Source organism: Marmota flaviventris, chromosome 16 (genome assembly GCF_047511675.1).
Source record: "Marmota flaviventris isolate mMarFla1 chromosome 16, mMarFla1.hap1, whole genome shotgun sequence".
NCBI classification, from domain to species: domain Eukaryota; kingdom Metazoa; phylum Chordata; class Mammalia; order Rodentia; family Sciuridae; genus Marmota; species Marmota flaviventris.
Window position 1 is genome coordinate 65,219,036 of NC_092513.1, and position 22,260 is coordinate 65,241,295.

General features: G+C 44.4%; 1 protein-coding gene across 1 annotated transcript in view; it reads left to right on the forward strand.

The window, feature by feature from the left end:
- The window catches only part of LOC114079067 (E3 ubiquitin-protein ligase RNF213-like), a 97,966-nt gene that overhangs the window by 24,976 nt on the left and 50,730 nt on the right, over positions 1-22,260 (forward strand). The window contains exons 15-25 of the mRNA XM_027920178.3: positions 1,338-1,427; positions 2,052-2,174; positions 6,340-6,511; positions 8,245-8,418; positions 8,598-8,747; positions 16,064-16,650; positions 17,429-17,594; positions 18,460-18,677; positions 19,626-19,766; positions 19,876-20,040; positions 21,074-22,226. Of these exons, the coding sequence (XP_027775979.2) occupies positions 1,338-1,427; positions 2,052-2,174; positions 6,340-6,511; positions 8,245-8,418; positions 8,598-8,747; positions 16,064-16,650; positions 17,429-17,594; positions 18,460-18,677; positions 19,626-19,766; positions 19,876-20,040; positions 21,074-22,226 (3,139 nt within the window). The remainder of the gene's footprint in view (positions 1-1,337; positions 1,428-2,051; positions 2,175-6,339; positions 6,512-8,244; positions 8,419-8,597; positions 8,748-16,063; positions 16,651-17,428; positions 17,595-18,459; positions 18,678-19,625; positions 19,767-19,875; positions 20,041-21,073; positions 22,227-22,260) is intronic.

A 22,260-nucleotide genomic window follows, 5' to 3' on the forward strand; every position in this document is an offset into this window, starting at 1 on the left:
GAACTTGTGACCCTTCTACATCAGCTTCCTGAGTAGCTGAGATTTCAGGCGTGTTCCACCTCACGTGGCCCAATCATATCTTCTAACTGCCGTTTCCCACCACACAATGCTGTTCCTGGAAGAAGAGCCACCTCCGTGGGTCAGCAGGAGATGCACAGGTGGGCCAAGAGCTCCTTGTGCTGGAATGTCAGGAAGTGCTGAGGCTGCAGGCCCATCACAGGGATAGAGTTAAACACATGTGGTGATCCAGACTCCTCCTGGGAAGGCAAGAGGACTCCGTGTGAAGTCTGGGGTTGCCATGGTGGTCTGCTGTTGCTAGGTTTTTACTTTTGATGACTGAATGGTGGTCATGTTCATGATTGCAGAAATGGGGCCAAAAAAGCATAGAAATTATCTGGGCTATCTTTGCAGTGTTTTGGAAGTCTGAAGTTATTCTGTACTTTTTAAGAAAACTGTTGAAGATGCTTACGTTAGCCAAATCTGGTACAATTTGATTATTAAAAGGAATAGATTAAAATTCATTGATAAACATACAGAAAAAAGAACTAAGAAATTTAGAATAAATAATTACAATAGAAGACTATCACTTTGTAACCAAGGTACAGTAGCTGATGCAGGCAGGTATCACCTAGGAATCCTGAGATCAGTGGGGGCTCCAAGAGGAAACAGGATTTCCAGTGCCCCACTGCAGATGCCTTTATGGAGGAGGAAAGACTACTTTCACAGTGAAGAATTCTGGAAGACAAACCTTAATCAAGGGCCAACCTCTCTGTCAGCCCAGATAGTACCAACAGGTCTCATGGGCTGCTTGTTAAGGCTAGAGGTGTTTGATTGGACAGCTGTGGCAAGTGCAGACATTTGACCACATCTGACCTATACCAAGTGCATTTTTATGTGGCTTGACTTAGTAGTGTTCCAACCAAGCCTATTGTGATCATGGGAAAACTGTTAGTCAATTGAGTCAAGAGACAGTCTACAGAATGGCCTGAACTTTTCAAAATTGTCAACATCAGAAAAAGATAATGCCAGAGAACTTCTCTAGAAAAGAGACATGATCAGTAAATGCATTATGTGTTCCAAGGTGGACCCTGGATCCAGATGTCAGGTAGACATATAGAGGCACATGGGTAGGGCAGTTGCTCCAAGGCGCCTGTCTTCCTAATGCTGCCTGTCCTGAGGGCCTCTCTAAGTTGCTGAGGCTGGCTTTGAACTCAAAATCCTCCTGAGCAGCTGGGACCACAGGTGCCCCCACGCCTGGCTATTGCTGTCTTTCTGTAAGATATCCCTGTGATGTTTACTTGTCCCTGTGGCTGTCACTTAATGCATGGGTTTTGCAGGTCTGGCGGCGGCTGGTGGGAATAAACTTTCCTGCAGAGCATGGCTGGAAGGAGTCGCTGCTGGGGGACATGGAAGGGAGGCTCAAGCAGGTACCAGACATGGGGGACACCCTCAGAGTGGTGATGAGCCCAGACCATTGGCAGGACCTCGGGCTACGAGCAGTGCAGTGTGTGCAAGCCCTGGGATCCACCCAGCTTTGCATTTTTCTTTCAGATCAGGCCTCTGCAGTTTGACTACAGAAACATTTCAGAGTTCTAGTATGACGTTCTTGAGAAGAGCCAGGGAATGGGATTGTGCTGTCACCGGGCCCCTAGACATGTGTCATAAAGCACTTCATGTGCAGATGCTCCAAGGGACCTGCAGGTAGCAGCAGCTTTATTAAACACAATGACACGGAGAAAACACACACATACAAAAATGTCCTTCATTTTGAATGAAACCCAGGAAAATTGGTTTCTCCATGACTGTTTTATAAGGACCTGATCAAATGGATCTTTTTAGCAAGACAAAAGCAAGGAAAAATGGCTCATTTTTCAAAATTTGCATGTTTTTGCAAGCTGCTGTTCTGGCTGCTTTTTTGCAGCATGGGAAGAGACTAACTTGGTTTCATCTTTGCTCCTCTGGTGACTGGCAGGGAGGACATGCTTAGTGTAGGGCAGGGAGGAGGGGAGTCAGAATAACCACTCACACCCCACCCACCTCTGTGTTTGCAGGAGAGGCCTCTCTCCCAGATCTCTGCCTTCTGTAGCCCTCACTGGGATGCCGCTGGCCTCAAGGACAGTGTGGCCAAGAGCTTTGAGAAGTGTGTCATCGAAGCTGTAAGCTCTGCCTGCCAGGTGACCAATCTCTTCTTGAGAAACATGCTTGGGTTCATAGCTGCTTGTTGACATGGCCAGCTCCAGGCCCTAAGTGCTTGCCAGTTCCAAGGCCTGTGCTGATCAGGATTGGGTCCTAGGTGTCCCCTCCCTGGCTTGGGCCTCATGTGATCCAGTGCTCTCTACCCACTCTTTGAGATGAAACTTGGCTTCCTGCTGCAGAAACAGCCATGCTTGCTGTGCAAAACCACAGCCATGCTCACATGCCTTGGTGCAGGTTATCTGGTGGGCTGTGCCTCCAACTGCCCATTGTGATTCTTGCTGCTGGTTTATTATGGTTTGTTAACTCCTGCCCAACAGGTATACAGGAAAGGACCCCAAAGGTTGATAAAACATCTATGGAAGGAAGCTTATGAAGATAAATAGACTCCATCCTTGTTGGTGTAGAGCGCTTGCCCAGCATGTGCAAGGCCCTGGATTCTATTCCCAAAACTGCAGAAAAAGATTCTATCAGTTCACTTAGCTTTTTTCTGCAAAGTGGGTGTAGGTTCTGCCCTACCTCATGACAGGAGTAGTCCCCACACAATACAACTGTGGCTCCCCGATGGCCCCAGCACCCTGCTCTGTTTCCTACAGGACACCTCATGCTCTGCACAGGCCTCACCTTCATTGTTGGCCAGTGGAGTCCCAAGAATTAGAAGTCCCTTCTTCCAAGGAAACAGATTCTCATCTTTTTACATGAATAATACTTTCTAAGGCTTTCATTTGCTCTTTGCTCAGTGATTTAGTAACATGATAGTCACATGTCCTGTCACTCACCCTTGGAAGCCACACTTAGGTGGTGGGATGTGTTTGCAGATGTGGGTGCCAGCAGCACAGTCTACCTGGCAACATTCTCATCAGCTCAGAAAGAAAGCACAGCTCTTCAGCTGCCATGTCCACCCTCCACCATGCTGACCCAGACCCCTCCCCAGCAGCACCTAATCCCCCTTCGTCCTCCACAGACTGCTCAGGAATGAAATCACATAGGCTGTGGCCTTAAGCACCTGGCTTCTTTGAGTGTGTGTTTAAGGTCCTCTATGCTGGAGCACCTGTCAGTACTTTGTCCTTTTTCATGGCTATATGTTGCTCATCATATGGACGCAGTGTGCTTTTATGTTCCGTTTGTCCCCGATGGATATCCAAGCTCTCCCTGATGGCTGTTATAAATCTGCTGCTGTGAACCACCATGCACTGGTTCTTGTGGACATGCTATTCATGCTGTCTATGCTTATGGTGAAGTGGCTGGATCACTTAGTACCTGTGTGATTTGAAGGACTGTCTGGCCCATTCCCACACTGGCAGGACCATTTCCATGTCAGTTGCCGACTTCGGAGGGTCCTGACTTCTCCACACCCCACAGCCTTTGCTCTCAGACCTGGGAAGTACAGTATGGTGGTCTGGAGTGGTTTCTCTAATGACTCTGATATCTATGACTTCGGGTACCTTCTCATATGTTTATTGGCTATTTCTTTTTACGATGTCTTTGGAAAAATGTCTGTTCAGATCTTTAGCCCATTTTGTTCATTGGGCTGTAGTCTTTCCTTTATTGTGGCTTAAAGAGTTCTTTGGATAATCAGGTGCAAATCTCTTGTCAGATATGTGATCTGCCAGTATTTTCTCCCATTCTCTGGATTGTTTTCACTCTTGGTGGTCTTTTTAGAAGCACACGGATTTTAAAATTTTTTTTCTCTCTTTCTCTTTGTGATAGTAGAGATTGAAACCAGGGGTGATCTGTCACTCAGCTACATCTCTAGCCCTTTTTGTTTCTTATTTTGAGACACTGTCTTACAAAGTTGCCCAGGTTGACCTCAAACTTGCAACCTTCCTGCCTCAGCTTCCTGAGTAGCTGGGATTACAGGTGTGCTCCACCACTCCTGGGAAGGTTTTAACTTTTGGTGAAATTCAATGTGTCTATATTATTTTTTCTTTTGTTGCTAGTACTTCTGACATCAAAGAATCTAGTGCTAAATTCTAGGTCATCAAGATTTACCTGTGTCTTCCTCTAAAAGGTTTTTGTTTTGTTTTGCTTTTGGCACCAGTGTTAAACCTAGGACCATATACTAAGCATGTACTCTGTCATGGAGCAACCCCCTCTGAAAGCTCTAGAGTGTTAGTTCTTAACATTAGTTCCTTTTTTTATTTGGTTTGAGGTAAGGGTCCAGGTACATTCTCTTACATGTAGAGATCCAGCTGTTTCAGACCATTTGAGGAAGGCACTGTACTTCACTCCTTGAGTGATCTTGGAACTCTTATCAAAAAGTCTGTTGACCACAGCTGTGAGGGTTCACCTCACATCTGTCCATGTCTCCACTGCCATTTCGTTCAAGTAGGTTGTAAAATTAAGAAGCATGTATTTTCCTTATTCATTATCCTCTGACATTGTTTGCTCTTCTGGATCCCTTGGGATTCCATATGAATTTTGGAATCAGTTTGTCAATTTCTGCAAGGAAAGCAGCTGGGATTCTGACAGGGATGGCTTTGAATTTGTAGGTCAGTTTGGGGAGTGTTGACCTCTTAAAAATGTCACATCTTATGGTCTCTGAACCTAGAATGTCTCCCCATTTATATTGGTCTTTAATTTCTTTCAATAATGGTTTGCGGTTTGCAAATAGTGAGGTCTGCATTTCTTTTGTGAAATTTATTCCTAAGTACTTTATTCCTTTGCTATTGTGATCAATTATATTCTCAGGGCTGTGGTTGTGGTGCAGTGGTAGAGCGCCTGCCTAGCACATATGAGACACTGGGTTTGATCCTCAGTACCACATAAAAAAATAAAAAAGTAAAGATATTGTGTTCATCTACAACTAAAAAAATTTTTTTAAAATTATTTTATCAATTTTGTTTTCAGATTGTTCATCACTAGCACTTGGAAACAGGGCTGCACCTCATCTCTGTGACCTGCAGCTTTGCAGGCTCGTTTCTTGGCTCTAGCGGGGCATACATGGGAGAATAGTTTCTTTGAGGTTTCAATGTAGATGAACATGTTATCTGCCTGTGAGGATAGTACTTCCTTTCCAATCCAAATACATTTTTTTTTTCCTTTTTCATGCCTAATTGCCCCGGATAGCAACTCTGGGACTGACAAAGGAGTGAAATTGGCCATCCTGGTCTTGTTCTTGGAGTTTTGTCTGATACGTGTTCTGCATCTATTAAAATGATTGTGTCACTTTTTTTCTATTGGTGTGATGTATTCATGTTTTTGAGTCTGTATATGTGATACTAGAGATTGGACCCAGGGGTGCTTTATCTCTGAGCCACATTGCCAGCACTTTTTGTTTTTCATTTTGAGACAGAGCCTCACTAAATTGCTGAATCTAGCCTCCAACTTTTGATTCTCCTGCCTCAGCCTAGCCAGCTGCTGGGATTACAGGCATGTGTCACCACACCAGGCTTATTAACTGATTTTTGATGCTAAAACATGGTTTTATTCCTGGGATAAATCTCACTTCCCCATGGTCTATAACTTTTTATTTATTGCTAGTTAATGTTTTCTTTTATCCTTTTAAATGTCAAAAAGTATCTGTTGTTAGTTCACCCAGTGTTTTGTACTGATTACTGAAACTTTTTTTTTTTGTAAAAATGTGAACCCAAAGAAGAAAAGTGTTTTGTTTCTTGGTGAAGCATCAGAAGGAGAATTGGAGTGTCTTTGGTGTTTGAGGGCAGCTCAGGATATAAAATGTACAACGTAGTAAAGTTTTCCTCATCTTGCTTTTGGTATTTTTCTTTGCAGGCAAGTCTAAGAGAAATACAGAAGCTGGCAGTGAGCTGGGAGGGCATGTGACTTGGGGTTGTTGGGGTATTTTCATTCGTATGCGTGCATCTTCAAATCTCTGGCACCTCACATATGGAACCAGGCCACAGGGTAATGGATATGCTCTAGGAAACATTAAGTATTTTACATTTTCTGTTCTTTTTCTTTTTGCAGTATGAGGATGAAACCTAGGGCCTCCGATAAGCTAAACTCCCCCTTTATCAGGGGGATATCCCAAGCCTCTCTTCTGTGTTTTTTTTTTTTTTTTTTTGGAGGCATTATAAAACTAGCTTCAGTAGATTTCTGAAATGCTATTGGGTGCTAACTTATGTCATTAAAAAATAAATCAGTAAAATCTTCTAAATTCTCTCTTTTTAATTCATTTTCTTTTAGTCTCGGATCAGTGTCCTAGAGGGAGTCTCTTGTCATGATTTGCAGAAATTTGGCAGCCTCGTGTCTGCTGTGATCACCAAGTCCTGGCCCAGGAACAACAGAGAAGGCCTGGATGAGATTCTTGAATACCTGCTTACAGGGCCAGATGTGAAGCAGCTCTTCAAGTTGTATGGTGCGTGTAGGGCTGGTTGGAGTTGCTGTCCTTCCTTGGGCAATAGAACAGGGCAAGGTACTTGACCTGATCTTCAGCCTGCATGTGCTGAGGTTTGGTAAAGGCAGGATGGGCAGAGGTGCCCAGGCAGGTGATAGGCATAAAGAGCATCTAGCACCAGAGCCATTTTCTGCTGAGTGCCTGCTGAATACCTGCTCCTGGGGGGGACACACTGTCCTTGAAGCAGCCCCTTGAAAGTCCCCAAGGCCCTTGATTTCCAGTTGAGGGAATGGAAGTGCCCAGGGCAGGTTGCTTACCCAGGGTGTTGGAGACTTACTATTTAAAAGATAACAAGTGTTTGGAACTCAAATCCAAGCCCAGTTTGCCTCCCTGTGAAGCCCATCTGTCACAGGTTGAGACCAATATTGATAACTAACAAAACATGAAGTGACTCTTCAGCCATTGCCTTCCCAGGTGTTGTGCATTGATTGCCCTGGAAATGATGGTGCAGGTTTATGCATAAAATTGCTATAGATTCAGATCTTGTAGTGGAAAAACTCTGGGTGTGGCAATAAAAACCCAGGGCAGATGATTGTCTGAGCCAAACCAGTTGTGTCCTTCCATGCCGGGAGACAAATAGGAGTAGCATGTGGTCCTGAAGGTGGCTGCTGTGTGCACGGGCCATAGCAGTCTGCTGGGGAAGACTATATCGTGTTACACTCCACATACTCAGCAGTATGCATCTAAGGCCCCTCCTTGTCTTTTCCTGGCTTCATGGTTCTGTTACTTTTATAACTGAGCAAAGCTCCCTTGTCTGGATGTGCCTGGGTTGGTCCATTCTCCCACTGAAGTTCATCTCAGCTGTGTCCATGTTTTTGTAATTATGAATGAAAGTCTATATGTGTGAAGCTGGGGACTGAACCAGGGCCTCATGCCTGCGAGCCTAGCACCCCACCATCAAGCTGCATCCCAACCCTCTGCTATCTTTGTTTTTAATGGTAAAGATAAACTTGCTCTTCTCATACTACTCTATGGGCCTCATATTACTGTGAGATAAATAGTCTGGCAGTTAAACTAAGCACATTTTAAATTGTTGCCCTCTAAGTTGCTCCAAAAGCTCATGTTCCAGGTTTTGATCCTCAGACAGGCATAGGCAGAGCATGAAGCTTCAGCGTGGATCTGTCTCCTTCCTGGGTGTTATGCAGATGCTTCACTGCACCCATGGAGTGGCCTCTTATGTGTGAGCTTGTCCTGTTGCAGTTTATTTTTGTACTACTGCAGGGATTCCCAAGACAGGTGAATTTCAAAGGACATCATGTGTAGTCCAAGAAATATGTTCACTGTAGCATGGGCTCAGGCCTTCAACCTTGAGCACTGTGGTTCTCCTGGCTGACTTTGGCCATTGGGAGGGTCTCGTCCTCCCAGTCAGGAGATGCACTAGGGTAAGACCTGAACCTCACAGGTACATGCACAGATGAATGAGGCATCAGCACATCTGGAAACAAAACTCACTGCTGCCAGAGCCACGTGGGCATGGGGCTGGTGTGAGGTTCTAAAAACAAGGAGAGGGGGCAGCCCCCTCTCCTTGTTTTTAGAACCTCACACCAGCCATGGACCATGACTATTCCATGGTTTTGGCACAAGGTTTCTGTAGCTGGTGGAATTGCATTTCTTGTCTTCTCATTAACTTTTCCCCCTTTTTCATTGTGTTTAGTTTGAATTCAACCAGCTCACTGTACTCCTTATCTTCTCAGGGACAGATGAGAAGCTCTTAGCCTACATCACAGAGGATGCCAAGAGTTTGATGGCTGCCGCCAGCTCTGTCTTCGCAGAGGTTGCTGGTGATGTCCTGAATGGGTCCATATTGGTCAGACGGTTGGAGCTGATCCTGAAGCACAAAAGTCAGTTTCTGGACCTGTGGCAGTTAGGTGAGCTGAGGCCAGGCTTGTAAGAAGCCCATATTCACGTGTGTGCTGGTTGTCCTTATCCATGCCACTGAGTGGAGGCCTCTCTGTCCTTCTGGTGGTGACTGTGGGGGCACTCCTAGGAAGAGAAAGGGGTACCATGAAGTTTGTTTCCTTTGGCTGACTTTGTCATTATTTTCCAGAGAGAAAAAATTTTTTATTGCAAGAGAAAAAATGTGACATGGAAGAAACACTGGACTGGAGGATGGGCGAAGTCATGTTTCTGAAGAGAGAGAAGAGACAGGTGGACAGCCTCCTGAGGCTGTGTGGGAAGGTGAAGCACCTCGTCCAAGGTACTGCTCCCGCAGTCATGCTGGGCCACCCTTGAGAGCTATAATGGGGACAGAAGCAGGCCACAAATAGTGGGGCCTTATTTGGCAGGGAGAAGCTTTTAAAACATGTTCTTAGCCCAGTTTTCAATGCATTTGCCCAGGGAAGCAGCTTCAGCTTGTACATTCTTGTTGTGTACCTCCACGCCCATAGACATCTGCAATTTCCTAGTGTCACTGTCCTGTTCTGGCTTCCCATGGAGGAGAGGCGTAGATCTTTCTCCAGTCTGCCCTGCACATGAGGCTTCTTGCTGCTCTGTCACTCCCAGTGGTGTCCTGAGTTACTGGCGCATTCTTCAGGGTTAGGCCTTCGCCATGGTGTGAACACAGGATTCACAAGCGGACCGTGCCGTGGACCATGACTATTCCACGGTTTTGGCACAAGATTTCTGTAGCTGGTGGAATTGCATTTCTTGTCTTGTCATTAACTTTTCCCCCGTTTTCATTGTGTTTAGTTTGAATTCAACCCCGAACTATATCAGCTGTATGAGTGGATGTCTCTGAAAAGTCTCCCAGACTAAGGGCTTATTTTCCCTGGTGGGGAAGTGGCCCTCAATCTCCCCTTGCCTCGCAGAGTTGCCTTGTGCCTCCGGGCTGGTAGGACAAGTCCTGCATCTATGGCCTGCACTTGACTCCTGTTTGACAGAGGGTGGCATCTGCTACTTGCTGGGATGGGGGCACAGGAGGCCAGATACAGAACTGTGCCCCTGCTGTAGGTTGATCATTTGGCTGGGGACAGAGTTTCCTTCAGAGTGCTGCTTGAGTGCTGCATTGGGCCATCAGATGCAGCCTCACTACTGATCCTCTGTGTGAGGCTTATTGTCCTTCCCGGGATGCTCTGGAGAGCTCTCTGGCCCTGGTGTCCTGAAGATGTCATAAAACTGTGCTTGACTGTTGATCTCTTTTCCATCTCCAGGACTGGGCACTGGCAGATCTTTGTCAGCTGGAGATCTAGTCTTAGAACTCTAGGGAGTTCTCATGAATTGGTTTATTGTGGTTTCCTTCTTGCTGGGTTCACATCAGCAGCTGCTGGGCCTCCTGGAACAGTTGCCTGATTCTCATAACATCTCTCCTGTTTGGGCTTCGCTTCCTGAGCCTTCTCCTCAACCTTCTTGTGCAGCCTTGGCATTGAACTCTTCATTTCAGCTCTCACATATATTTAATTTGAAGACACTCCCTTTTTTCTTTTTTTTTTTTTGGTATTGAGGTTTTTGAATTCTTTCTATATCTTGGAAATTAGTGTTCTATCTGATGTGTGTGTGGTAAAATTCTGCTCCCATACCTCACTTATTGTTTCTTTTGCTGAGAACAAGTTTTTGAGTTTGAATCCATTCCATTTATTGATTCTTGATTTTATTTCTCATGCCTTAAGAGTCTTGTTAAGGAAGTCGGGGCCTAATCTGACATGATGATTTGGGCCTACTTTTTCGTCTGTTAGGTACAGTGTCTCTGGTATAATTCCTAGGTCCTTGATACACTTTGAGTTGAGTTTTATGCATGGTAAGAAATAGAAGTTTAATTTCATTTTGCTACAGAGGATTTCCAGCTTTCCCAGCACCATTTGTTGAAGAGGCTATCCTTTCTGCAGTGTATGTTTTTGGTACCTTTGTCTAGTATGAGAAACCTGTATTTATATGGGTTGGTCTGTGTATCTTCTATTCTGTACCATTGGTCCACATGTCTATTTTGGTGCCAATACTAACCTGTTTTTGTTATTATTTTTCTGCAGTATATTTTAAGGTCTGGTATTGTGATGCCCCCTGCTTCACTTTTCTTGCTAAGGATTGCTTTGGCTATTCTGGGTCTCTTATTTTTTCAAGTGAATTTCATGATTGCTTTTTCTACTTCTATGAAGAATGTCATTGGGATTTTAATAGGAATTGCATTAAAACTGTGTAACAATTTGAGTAGTATGCCCTTTTGACAATATTAACTCTGCCTATCCAAGAGCATGGGAGAGCTATCCATCTTCTAAGGTCTTCTCCAATTTCCTTCTTTAGTGTTCTGTAGTTTTCAGATTTTTCACCTCTTTTGTTAGGTTGATTCCCAAGTATTTTGTATTTTTTGAGGCTATTTTGAATGGGGTAGTTTTTGTAATTTCTCTTTAAGTGGATTAATCACTTATGTATAGAAATGCATTTAATTTATGGGTATTGATTTTATATCCTGCTACTTTGCTGAATTAATTTATTAGTTCTAGAAGTTTTCTGGTGGAATTTTTTGGATCTTCTATATATAGAATCATGTTGTCGGCAAATAATGATGGTTTGCGTTTTTCTTTTCTTGTGCATATCCCTTTAATTTCTTCTGTTTTTCTGATTGTTCTGGCTAGAATTTCAAGGACTATGTTGAATAGAAGTGGTAAAAGAGGGCATCCCTGTCTTGTTCCAGTTTTTAGAGGGAATGCTTTTATTTATTTATTTATTTATTTTCATTTAGAATGATGCTGGCCTTGGGCTTAACATAGATAGCTTTTACAATGTTGAGGTATGATCCTAATATTCCCAGTTTTTCTAGTGTTTTGAACATGACAGTGTGCTGTATTTTGTCAAATGCTTTTTCTGCATCTATTGAGATGATCATCTGATTCTTGTCTTTAAGTTTATTTATGTGATGTATTACATTTACTGATTCCATATGTTGAACCAACCTTGCGTCCCTGGGGTGAACCCCATTTGATCGTGGTGCACTATCTTTTTAATATGTTTTTTGTATGAAATTGGCCAGGATTTTATTGAGAATTTTTGTATCTGTTCATCAGGGATATTGGTCTGAAGTTTTCTTTCCTTGATGTGTCATTGTCTGGTTTTGATATTAGGGTGATGTTAGCCTCATAGAATGAGTTTGGAAGGGTTTCCTCCCTTTCTGTTTCATGGAATAATTTGAGGATTACTAGTATTAGTTCTTCTTAGAAGGTCTTGTAGAACTCAACTGAAAATTCATCTGGTCCTGGGCTTTTCTTGATTGGTAGGCTTTTGATGGTGTTTTCTATTTCCTTGCTTGAAATTGATCTATTTAAATTGTGTATGTCCTCCTGATTCAGATAGAATAGATCATATGTTTCTAGAAATTTTTTGGTGTCATCAAGATCTTCTATTTTATTGGAGTATAAATTTCAAAATAGTTTCTAATAATCTTCTGTATTTCAATAATTTCCATCATGATATTTCCTTTTTCATCATGAATTTTAGTAAATTGAATTTTCTTTCTCTTTCTCTTTGTTAGCCTGGCTAAAGGTTTATTAATTTCATTTATATTTTAGAATAACCAACATTTCATTTTGTCAACTTTTTGAATTCTCTCTTTTGTTTTAATTTCATTGTTTTCAGCTCTGATTTTAATTATTTCATGTCTTCTACTATTTTGGGTGTTGATTTGTTCTTCTTTTTCAAGGGCTTTGAGATGTAATGTTAGGTCATTTATTTGTTGACATTTTATTCTTTTAATGAATGAGCTTACTGCAATCAACTTTCCTCTTAGCACTGCCTTCATAGTGTCCCAGAGATTTTGATATGATGTGTTGATAGTCTCATTTACCTCTAAGAATTTTTTTAACTGATCTTTGATGTCTTCTGCTACCCATTTCTCTTCTAATATCATATTATTTAGTCTCCAAGTGTTGGAGTAGCTTTTATTTTTTATTTTATTATTGATTTCTGCTTTCATTTCCTTATGATATGATAGAATACAGAGTAGTATCTCTATTTTTTTTGTATTTGCTGAGAGTTGCTTTGTGGCCTAATATATGGTCTATTTTAGAGATGGATCCGTGTGCTTCTGAGAAGAAGATGTATTTACTCGATGATTGATGAAATACTCTATATATAACTGTTACATATAAATCATTTAATTGTATTATTGAGTTCTGTAGTTTCTTTGTTTAGTTTTTGTTTGGAATATCTATCCAGAGGTGAGACAGGTGTGCTAAAGTCACCCAGTATGATTGTGTTGTGATCAATTTCTTCTTGAAATTGAGAAGGGTTTGTCTGATATACATAGAACTCCATTGTTTGGGGCATAGACTTTTATGATTGTTATGTTTTGTTGATATATGGTTCCCTTAAGCTGTGTCAACTGTCCTTCTTCACCTCTTCATCAAACCTTTGGTTTGATGTCCACTTTATCCGTTATTAGAATGGAAACCCCTGCTTGTTTACATGGCCTATGTGAGTGGTATGTTTTTTCCCCATCCTTTCACCTTTCACCTGTGAATGTCTTTTCCTATGAGATGAGTCTCTTGAAAGCAGCATGTTTTTGGATTTTATTTAATCCAATCTGTAAATCTATGTCTTTTGATTGATGAGTTTAGACCATTCACATTCAGGATTATTATTGAGATATGGTATGTATTCCGGTCATTTTGGTTTATTTTTGGTTTTTAAGTTGACTTGGTTTCTCCTTTGATTGGATTTTCCTTTAGTGTAGTTCCTCCTTTTACTGATTTTTATTGTTATTTTTCATTTCTTCCTCATGGAACATTTTGTCAAGAATATTCTATAGTGCAGGCTTTCTCATTGTAAATTCTTTTAATTTTTATCATGGAAGATTTTTATTCCATCATCAAATCTGAAGCTTAATTTTTCTGGGTAGAAGATTCTTGGTTGGCATCCATTTTCTTTCAGAGCTTGATATATGTTGTTCCAGGATCTCCTAGCTTTGAAGGTCTCGGCTGAGATATCTACTGAGATCCGAATTGTTTTTCCCCTATATGTAATCTAAAACTTTAATCTTGTGGCTTTTAAAATTCTATCCTTTTTCTATATGCTAGGCATTTTCGTTATAATATGCCTTGGTGTGGATCTGTTGTAATTTTGTATATTTGCTGTCCTGTAAGCCTCTTGTTTTTGATTTTTCCAATTCATTCTTCATGCTTGGGAGATTTCCTGTTATTACTTCATTGAAGAGATTATGCATTCCTTTGGTTTGTATCTCAGTGCCTTCCCCTATCCCAGTAATTCTTATATTTGGTCTTTTCATGTTTTCCCATAATTCTTGAAGGTTCTCTTTACAGTTTCTCACCATCTTCACTATATGGTCAACTTTATTTTCAAGATTATATATTTTGTCTTCATTGCCTAAGCTTCTGTCTTCCAAGTGATTTAGTCTACTGGTGCTTTCTATTAAATTTTTTATTTGATTTATTGTTTCCTTCATTTCAAGGATTTCTGTTTTTTTTTTTTCCCACAGTCTCTATGATTTTCTTGAAGTAACCTTTTGTTACCTGTATTTCCTCTCAATCTCTTTGGTGGAGCAGTCAATTGTTGCTTGTATTTGCTCTTTTAATTCATTCTTTGCTCTGCAGATCATTTTAATTATGTACATTTGGAATGGAATGTCAATGGAATCTATTATTGTATCAGCTTGGTGTGTTTCAAGCACTTTCTTCCCTTGTTTCTTCATGTCGTCCATGTGTCTTCCTCTCTAGCATTGTGGATTCGAGGTATTATAGTTTCTAACTTATAATCTTGTAGTGATTACCAATTCCTTGCCTGCAGGAACCTGAAATATTGTCTTGTTGGTCCTGCCTGTTGTCACTAAATGGAAGCCAGGGGAGAAGCCACTGCATGCATGAGTAGATGGGGCCATAGCATGGTCGCTCTCCTCCTACCATAGAGTGGGCTGGGGTCGCTGTTGTCTGCTCCACTTCCTTCTGTGTGGCAGAAAGGCTGAGGTCACTGTCATCTGCTCCTTGTATTTTATTCAGAGACAGAGTCTCACTGAGTTGCTTCGCATCTCACTTTTGTTGAAGCTGGGTTTGAACTCACGATCCTCCTGCCTCAGCCTCTCAAGCTGCTGGAATTACAGGCATATGCCACCATACCAGCACTTTTTTTTTTTTTCTAATTTTTTTTTTTAGTTGTAAATGAACACAATACCTTTATTTATTTATCTTTATGTATTGCTGAGGTTCAAATCAAGTGCCTCACGCGCTAGGTGAGCTTTCTACCACTGAGCCACAACTGCAGCCCCTCCCTTTTTTCTTTAAAGATCCATTTATATACTATGCTGTTGTCGTGGATCATGGTTGAAGTATCTTATCTTTTGGAGATTATTGGTATTTTTAAAGATTTTTCTTTTCCTTGCATAGTTATCCACTTCATCCAATTTGCTTCTCTCTGTTGGCTTTTCCCCCTTTCTTTTCTTTATTGCATGCTGAGGAAGAAACAAACCTAGCCTTTTCTTTTTTTTTATGTGTCACTGAGCATCAAACCCCATGCCTCACACATGCTAGAACGCTAGGCAAGCATTCTACCACTGAGCTATATCAGCCCTATTGGGTTTTTGGTATGTTCCCCATGTTAAAGCTTTTTCTATTCTAGTTGGAGATTTTTGTTTGTCTGTGTCTATAAAGACAGTCACCACAAGTGGATTGACAGGCTAAGGGCTTCTGGGCCATGGCCCCTGAGGCTCTGTGGCTGCCCTTGAATTGACTTGGTCCTTGAGGGCTTCTCTTGTGGGCTGGTCACTTTTGCAGCCCCCTGCCTGCTGCCATGTTTCAGGATCCAAGAGGGAGTGTAGGAGGGTGAGCTCCTCTACTCCAGTTCTCCTGCCCTGGTGGCTGTGTGGTCCTCTTGGTTCTTAAATTGAATACTCCCTGTCCTTTGTAACTTCCCAAGACAGGTATATGTGTAGAAGTGGCCTCCAGGCCTGAGAGCCCTGCAGGTGGTCCTTCCTGTCCCTCGCCAGGCAGAGGGCAGCCTCCATGGTGGGGATGGACTCTTACCAACTGCTTCTTAAACAGACTTTGAACTCACTTCCTGTTCCCTCTCTGCCTCCTCCAGTCTAGGGTGACCTTAGAAACTAGTGTCCTTGCCTACCAGGAGCTTGTGCTTGGCCTGGCTGAGCTCATGTCTACTGTGGCCTCAGGGTCTATGTTTTCAGGCCCCAGGAGTATCATTTGGTGTGGTCATCTTTCTACTTCCCAGTGTGTGTTGCTATTGGGCTCCTTTTCTACTCTCCTCATTCCTGCTGGTTATGATCTTTGAAAAAACCAATTTCTAATCTGTCACTGGAGACAGATTTGGGAGGAAAGGAGATGGATATGTGTTTCCAATTGTCCTTTCCACACAAGAGCTTACAATCTGTTATTAAATTAAAAACTGATGAATGGGCCACAGCAGGGTGGAGGGGAGGAAGGATGAATTCTTCCTGTGACAAAAATCCCAGCAATGGTGTTCACTTAGTTTTCTTAAGGCAGTGATTAGAAATACTGAGAAAGTAAAATAAGATGCTACCATGACTAGCAGTTTAACTTCCATGTTTCCTTGTGGTTTCCAAAGTGGATTTTGGAGAGATTGAAGCAAGACACATGGAAGACCTGAATTGCAAAAGACTGAATGAAATCATGAGTTTGAGCCAGCCATTGTCCTCGGCCTGTAAGCAGATGACACACTACAACCTAGGCCCCAAGGTCCAGGAAATGGCTGAAAGGATAGACTCACTGACAGACAGCCACATCTTCCAGATCTTCTGGGAAGAAGCCGCAGAGTCATTGAACGATCCCAAAGGGGAATATGAAAGTCGACCCCTTGCACTTACAGAGGCCTATGAGTACTTATATTTGCCTTGTTACCAAAGGTTCATGAAACTATATCAGGATCTGAAGTCAGGAGATGTCACCTTTGCAGAAATTGATGTCATCTTCAAAGACTTTGTAGATAAATACAATGTCCTGACTTTGGACCTCCAGATCATGTGTGAAGTACATCCTCAGGCCCAGAGGGGCTGGATCTCAGAGCGTGTTGAGCAGATCAAGGAGTACCATAGCCTGCACCAGGCAATCAGCTCAGCCAAAGTCATCTGCAAGGTCAAAAAGGATTTTGGATTGACTGGTGACTTCAGTGTTCTTTACACTTTAATAAACTTTGTAAGTTATTTTCTGGGGACTCCTGTGAGGTGGGGGCCTACCTCAGACTCCTTGGAAGCCCCAGGGATTCTGGGACGGGCAGTGTGGCAGCCCCCCTGAAAGGCTCTGTCTGGGCTGCACTGAGGCTGGAACATTCCATGGCCTGCATTTTTACCTTTGCTTGAGATAGTGTGACTGTTCCTTAGCTAGTGAGTTTTCTTGGGTCGATCTGAGAACCAAAAATTCAGGATAGAGAAACCATACTCTTTCCAGAGGAATCTTATTTCATTAGGTTATAAAAGCACAAAAGGAAATATTTTGTCAATTGTCCGGGTACCTTTCCTAGTTCCAGCAGGAAGTACCAAATGATACAATTACTCCTGTCGTAGGTCAGGCCTGGGTTTCTCCTTCCTGTTTTTAGCCTCACATTTTTAAAGTGTGTGTGGCCTATGTTTCAATAGAGACAGGCATGATAGTGCTTAAAATTTAGCAGAGTGTGGAATTGTCTATACCTAATCTTGAAACTTTTAGCACATCTGTTACTCTCACAAACAGAGAAGCCCAGAACTGGCAGGGCTGCTGTGCAGAACAGGTTTCAAAGTCCTTGAAGGCTTCCTCATGGCACTGGGTAACTGTGGACAGTAGCTTCTGCAGTGTAGCAAAGAGGGCCATGGAGGTCATACTATTTTTGGTGCAAGAGTGTGTCACACTGTTGCTTTAGCGTCTTCTTGTCCAGGCATGTGGGAAGGCAGGCATGGGTGGTCTCTGGTATAGCCCTCAGCAGAGCTTCATCTTTCAGACTGATGACTTTGAGGCCACCCGTCATGAGAGACTGGACCAGATCAGCCCACAGCTCATCCAGGCCAAGAAGCTGCTACAGGACATCAGTGAGCCCCACTGCCAGTGTCTAGAAGAGCTGGCCCTGCAGAAGGAGCTGGTCAGCTGGCTGCACGAGGCTCTGGGAGGTATGCGGGTAGCTCAGTTTCAAGTGTTTGCCAAGTTTTGTTCCTGAACTTGAGGACATCCTGCCTCAATCACTTGCGTGTGTTAGGTGGGGGGCAGCGTCTGCTTCCAGGAGTTTGCATCAGGGCGGCTTTTCAGAGTTCTGGTTAAAACTGTTTTCTTTTCTGCTCTCTCCATCTTTGGATGCTGGTGTCATTTTCTTCAGTATCTTGACTCCTTTTGTGCCTTCCAACTCATTCTGCTAGAGGACTAGGCAAGCTCTTGCACATAAGTGGATGTTGCTGCAGCAAGCTTGCAGAAGCTGTGCATTTCTCTCCCAGTCTAGGGCTGGGCAGCCTATGTGGTTGTATAGATTAGATAGAGGGTGGGGGAGGGGAGGTAAGAAAGGCCAAGTAGATGGAGCAGGAGCAGCACTGGTGCACCACAGAGGCCTGGCAGGACACCTCCTGATAGCATCCAGAACTGTGCTGCTTGTACTCCTGAGTCTGCTTTGATGTACAATCTTTGATTGGTAATTAACTCAAGAGAATTATCTCAATTTTTTAAAATAATTAGTCATCTACATATTTTTTACCAACTGAACCTGTTTTTGTTTAAGTGGTGATGTTTGTGGATTAAAGGAAATAAGGTAAACACAAGCCTGGTACAGTGCCTGGGAATTGTTTGGTAAAGGTTAGATGTTGGTCAGTGGTGTCATCATATCCTGCAAAAGAAAAGGTATCCTGGAGTCCTAACTGAAGGCAGGAAGTGGAGCAGGCCCTAGATGTTTACTTAGTGTCTATTGATGGCCTCACTCAGGATCATGCCCCAGGTATGAGTTGTGCAGCATCGTGGAGTGGTTCTGTGCTAGCCCCCTTTCTGTCCCAGGCATCACCGAGCTCCAGGTGTTTGTGGACCTCGCCTCCATCTTGGCTGGAGAAAATGACATTGACGTGGACCGGGTGGCCTGCTTCCATGATGCTGTGCAGGGCTATGCGTCCCTGCTGTATAAGCTGGACAAGAAGGCAGGCTTCAGCGAGTTCATGGAACTGCTGAAAGAACTCTGGAAGGCTCTGCAAAACGACCCTCACCTGCCCAGTAAGCTGGTGAGTCTTGTTCCCGGTTCCAAGGCATGGAGGTCGTGCAGCCCTGGGAACTGCTCTGCTTTGAGGGCACGTGGGCAGCCATTTAAACTGATGTTGAAAACAAGGTTTTCTCCATAAATGGAAATGCTTTTTTTGTCTTGGGTTTGGAGAGAGCTATGGAACTGCATGTCAAGAGTACTCTCCACCCTACAAGACAGGAGTAGAAAGAGCACAATAGGAAGCGTAAAAGAGGGTGTACAGTGGTTTTCTCTGAATGGTAGTAATTGTCCTTTATTTTATTACTTTTGGGTATTTTTCACAATTGATATTGATTAATTTTTTATCAGAAAAAAATAAACATTTAAGTAAATTGCCTGTACCAGAGTCTTAGTTAACCAGCACTACATAATTCACCCAATGAGCAGAGATGTCCAGAGGCCTGCACCCTCCTCAGGACAGCTGGTCCTGCATGTGATTGGAGGGTGGGGAGATAGACCGTTTTCCTGCTAGAAGCTCACATTCTCAAAATTTTCTTAAGTTGTTCTAGTCATGCTCAGGGACCATGGCAGGACATTAAGAACTTAGGGCTCCTGTTCAGTCAGGCATCTCTCCTCAGAGGGCCTTTGTTCTGAGAACACAGCAGGATGGTGGCCTCCCACCTGGCTGCATGTCCTGTGGCCATCCACCCAATCATCCATAAGTGCAGGCCACGTGCACTCCATGTGTCAGCTAGGAACCAGGCACCAGTGCAGCTACACTGAGTGGCCAGGGTCCTTGGGGACCAAGCAGGGTCCTGAGGGATCAGGCAGAGGCACCTGAGACAGCCTTAGGCATTGGGTGAGCAGCTACACCCAGAGCCCTGGAGGAGAGTGGCTGGAGTTTGCCCAGCAAGGGCAGAGGCAGGAGGAGGACATCCAGGAAGATAGTCATTCGAACCCTGGCCCATGTTCTCTGCTTTTGTCCCAACAGCGAGATTCTGCCAGGAACTTGGAGTGGCTGAAGACAGTGAAGGAAAGCCACGGATCCATTGAGCTCTCGTCCCTGTCCCTAGCCACAGCAATCAACAGCAGAGGCATCTATGAGATCAGGGCACCCACAGGTAACCAGAAGGTGAGCTCTCCCAGATTCCAGGTGCAGTGTTGGTGGCATGCGTTGGCCTGCTGCAGAGTCAGGGTTTCAGCCACCAGAAAATGACCTCTAAACATGTTGTGCCTCCCAGATCTCCCCAGATGCCGTCTTGCACCTGATCCTCCCTGGGGGTCACAGTGGCCTAGAGCCAGATCGCTCCTACACTTTGGAAGAGCTGAAGGATCTTTTAAACAAGCTGATGCTGATGTCTGGCAAGAAAGACCACAAGAGTATGGAAGTGGAGAGGTTTTCTGAGGTGAGCAGGTTCCCTGTTGCAAACGGAAATAGGCAGGGGTTGGCCTCTGGTGGACTGAGTGGCTCCAGAGAGTGGAGCTTGTGGGTCTGCAGGGTGCACCTTAAGTGGAGTCACATCTGAGGTGGGACAGGCCCTGGGGCCATCAGCTCCTCCAAAAGAGCATCAGAGGGATCTGTCACCACTGGTGGTTAATCCACTGCATTTAACAGGAGGTGACCAGGTAGATAGTTCTTAGGAAGAAGTATGAATGGCTTCATTTACTTTGTAAATTGGCAAAATCAAAAATCTCAAGATTCTAATGGGCACTCTTCATCATAACTAAAGTAAGCAGGGCTGGGATTGTGGCTCAGCGGTAGAGCGTTGGCCTAGCACGGGCGGAACCCCGATGCGATTCTCAACACCACATAAAAATAAAGGCATTGTGTTGTGTCCATCTACACCTAAAAAATAAATATTAAAAAAAAAAAATAAGTAATCAAGCCAGGTGTGGTGGCACATGCTTGTAACACCAGTGACTCAGGAGGTTGACACAGGAGGATTGCAAGTTAAAGGCCAGCCTCAGCAGCTTAGTGAGATCTTGTCTCAAAATAAAAAGGGCTGGGGACATAGCTCAGTGGTAGACTACCCTGGATTCAATCCCCAGTACTGAAAAAAATCTGAAGTAATTGTTGACACAGGTTATTGATTTATATAATAGTCTCTCTCTCATGTAAAGTTTCTTTTCTTACAGTTTATTTGTACTTCACAATTGACATTTTTTTTCCCCAGTGCTGGATACAGGGCCAGGGCCTGGCACATACTAGGCAAGTGCTCTACCACTGAGCACAGCCCACCCCACAGTCGACATTCTTATCTGCCACTTGATCACTTCCCAAAGATGGGAACCCACTCCTTAGGCTGATCGTGTTTCCCAGTGACCCTGAGGGAGGAGTGAACCCAAGCCCCTTCAATTAGAACCTGTGCGTGTCTAGATTGGCACGTCCCCCTCCAGTAGTTCACCGTGACATCTGCCTTATGCCCCTGTTTCCCCCAGTTATTCTGCCATGTGCAGCGACTCGTGCAAGCCTTCCTGAACCTGTACTCTGCGGGAAACATGCTGTTCCGGACCTGGACTGCCGAGGTCTACTGCTGCCCAAGGAATGGCATCTCTATCTGCATGGACTTCCACTTGGAGTTGGTAAGCCAGCTGACAGAGAGTGGGGATGTCACCCAGCTCCTGGAAGCCCTCTGCAGGCAGATGGAGCACTTCTTGGATGACTGGAAGGAGTTCGTGAGCAGGAAGCGCAGAGAGCACTTCTACCTCAACTTCTACACGGCTGAGCAGCTGATCCATCTAAGCACAGAGCTCAGGAAGCAGAGTCCCAGCGAAGCTGCCCTCATGATGCTGTCCTTCATCAAAGACAATTGCACCCCAGCTGACATCTTAAGGGCCACCGAGGGGTTCAATGAGGGCACCAGACACTGTGTGAGGACAGTGATGGAAGAATTACCACCATTGCAATCCTCTAAGATCAGCCTGGTGACCAAGCTGAGGGTCATCATGAAACAGTCCCTGGAGTGCATGAGTGTCTTTCTGCCTGGCTGCCTGGACCTGGAGGCCCTGGGCCATTGTCTGGCTCGCCTGGCCAGGATGGGCGGGCCTCCTGTGGAGCGGTCTCTTCCTGTGGGCCTGCAGGCTGGCCAGCCCAACCTGGTCATGTGTGGCCACTCTGAGGTGCTGTTGGCTGCCCTGGCTATCTACATGCAGGCCCCAGGCCAGCCCCTGCCCACCTTCGATGAGGTGCTACTCTGTACCCCAGGGACCACGGTTGAGGAGGTAGCCCTGCTCTTGCACCGCTGCCTGGCCCCGGTTTCCCAGGGGCACAAGGTCTACAGCTTGCTGTTTGTGGACCAGCTGAGCTATGAGGTGGCCTGCCAGGCAGAGGCCCTCTTCCACAGCCTGTGCACACAGTGTCCCCGGGAGGACTACCAGCTAGTACTGGTCTGTGATGCAGCACGGGAGTGCTGTTACCTGCCCTCAGCCTTCAGCCAGCACAAAGTCCACGTCATCCCCCAGGCGCCCCTCCATGCCATCCAGGCCTACTTGGCACATCACTACCAGGTCCCGGCACAGACTTTGTCAGCGGCAGCTGTTTTCAGAGACCGGATGTGTGTGGGGATCGTGGCCTCAGAGAGAGCAGGAGTTGGTAATGAGAGTGCTGGGATGGGCAGGCAGTCTCT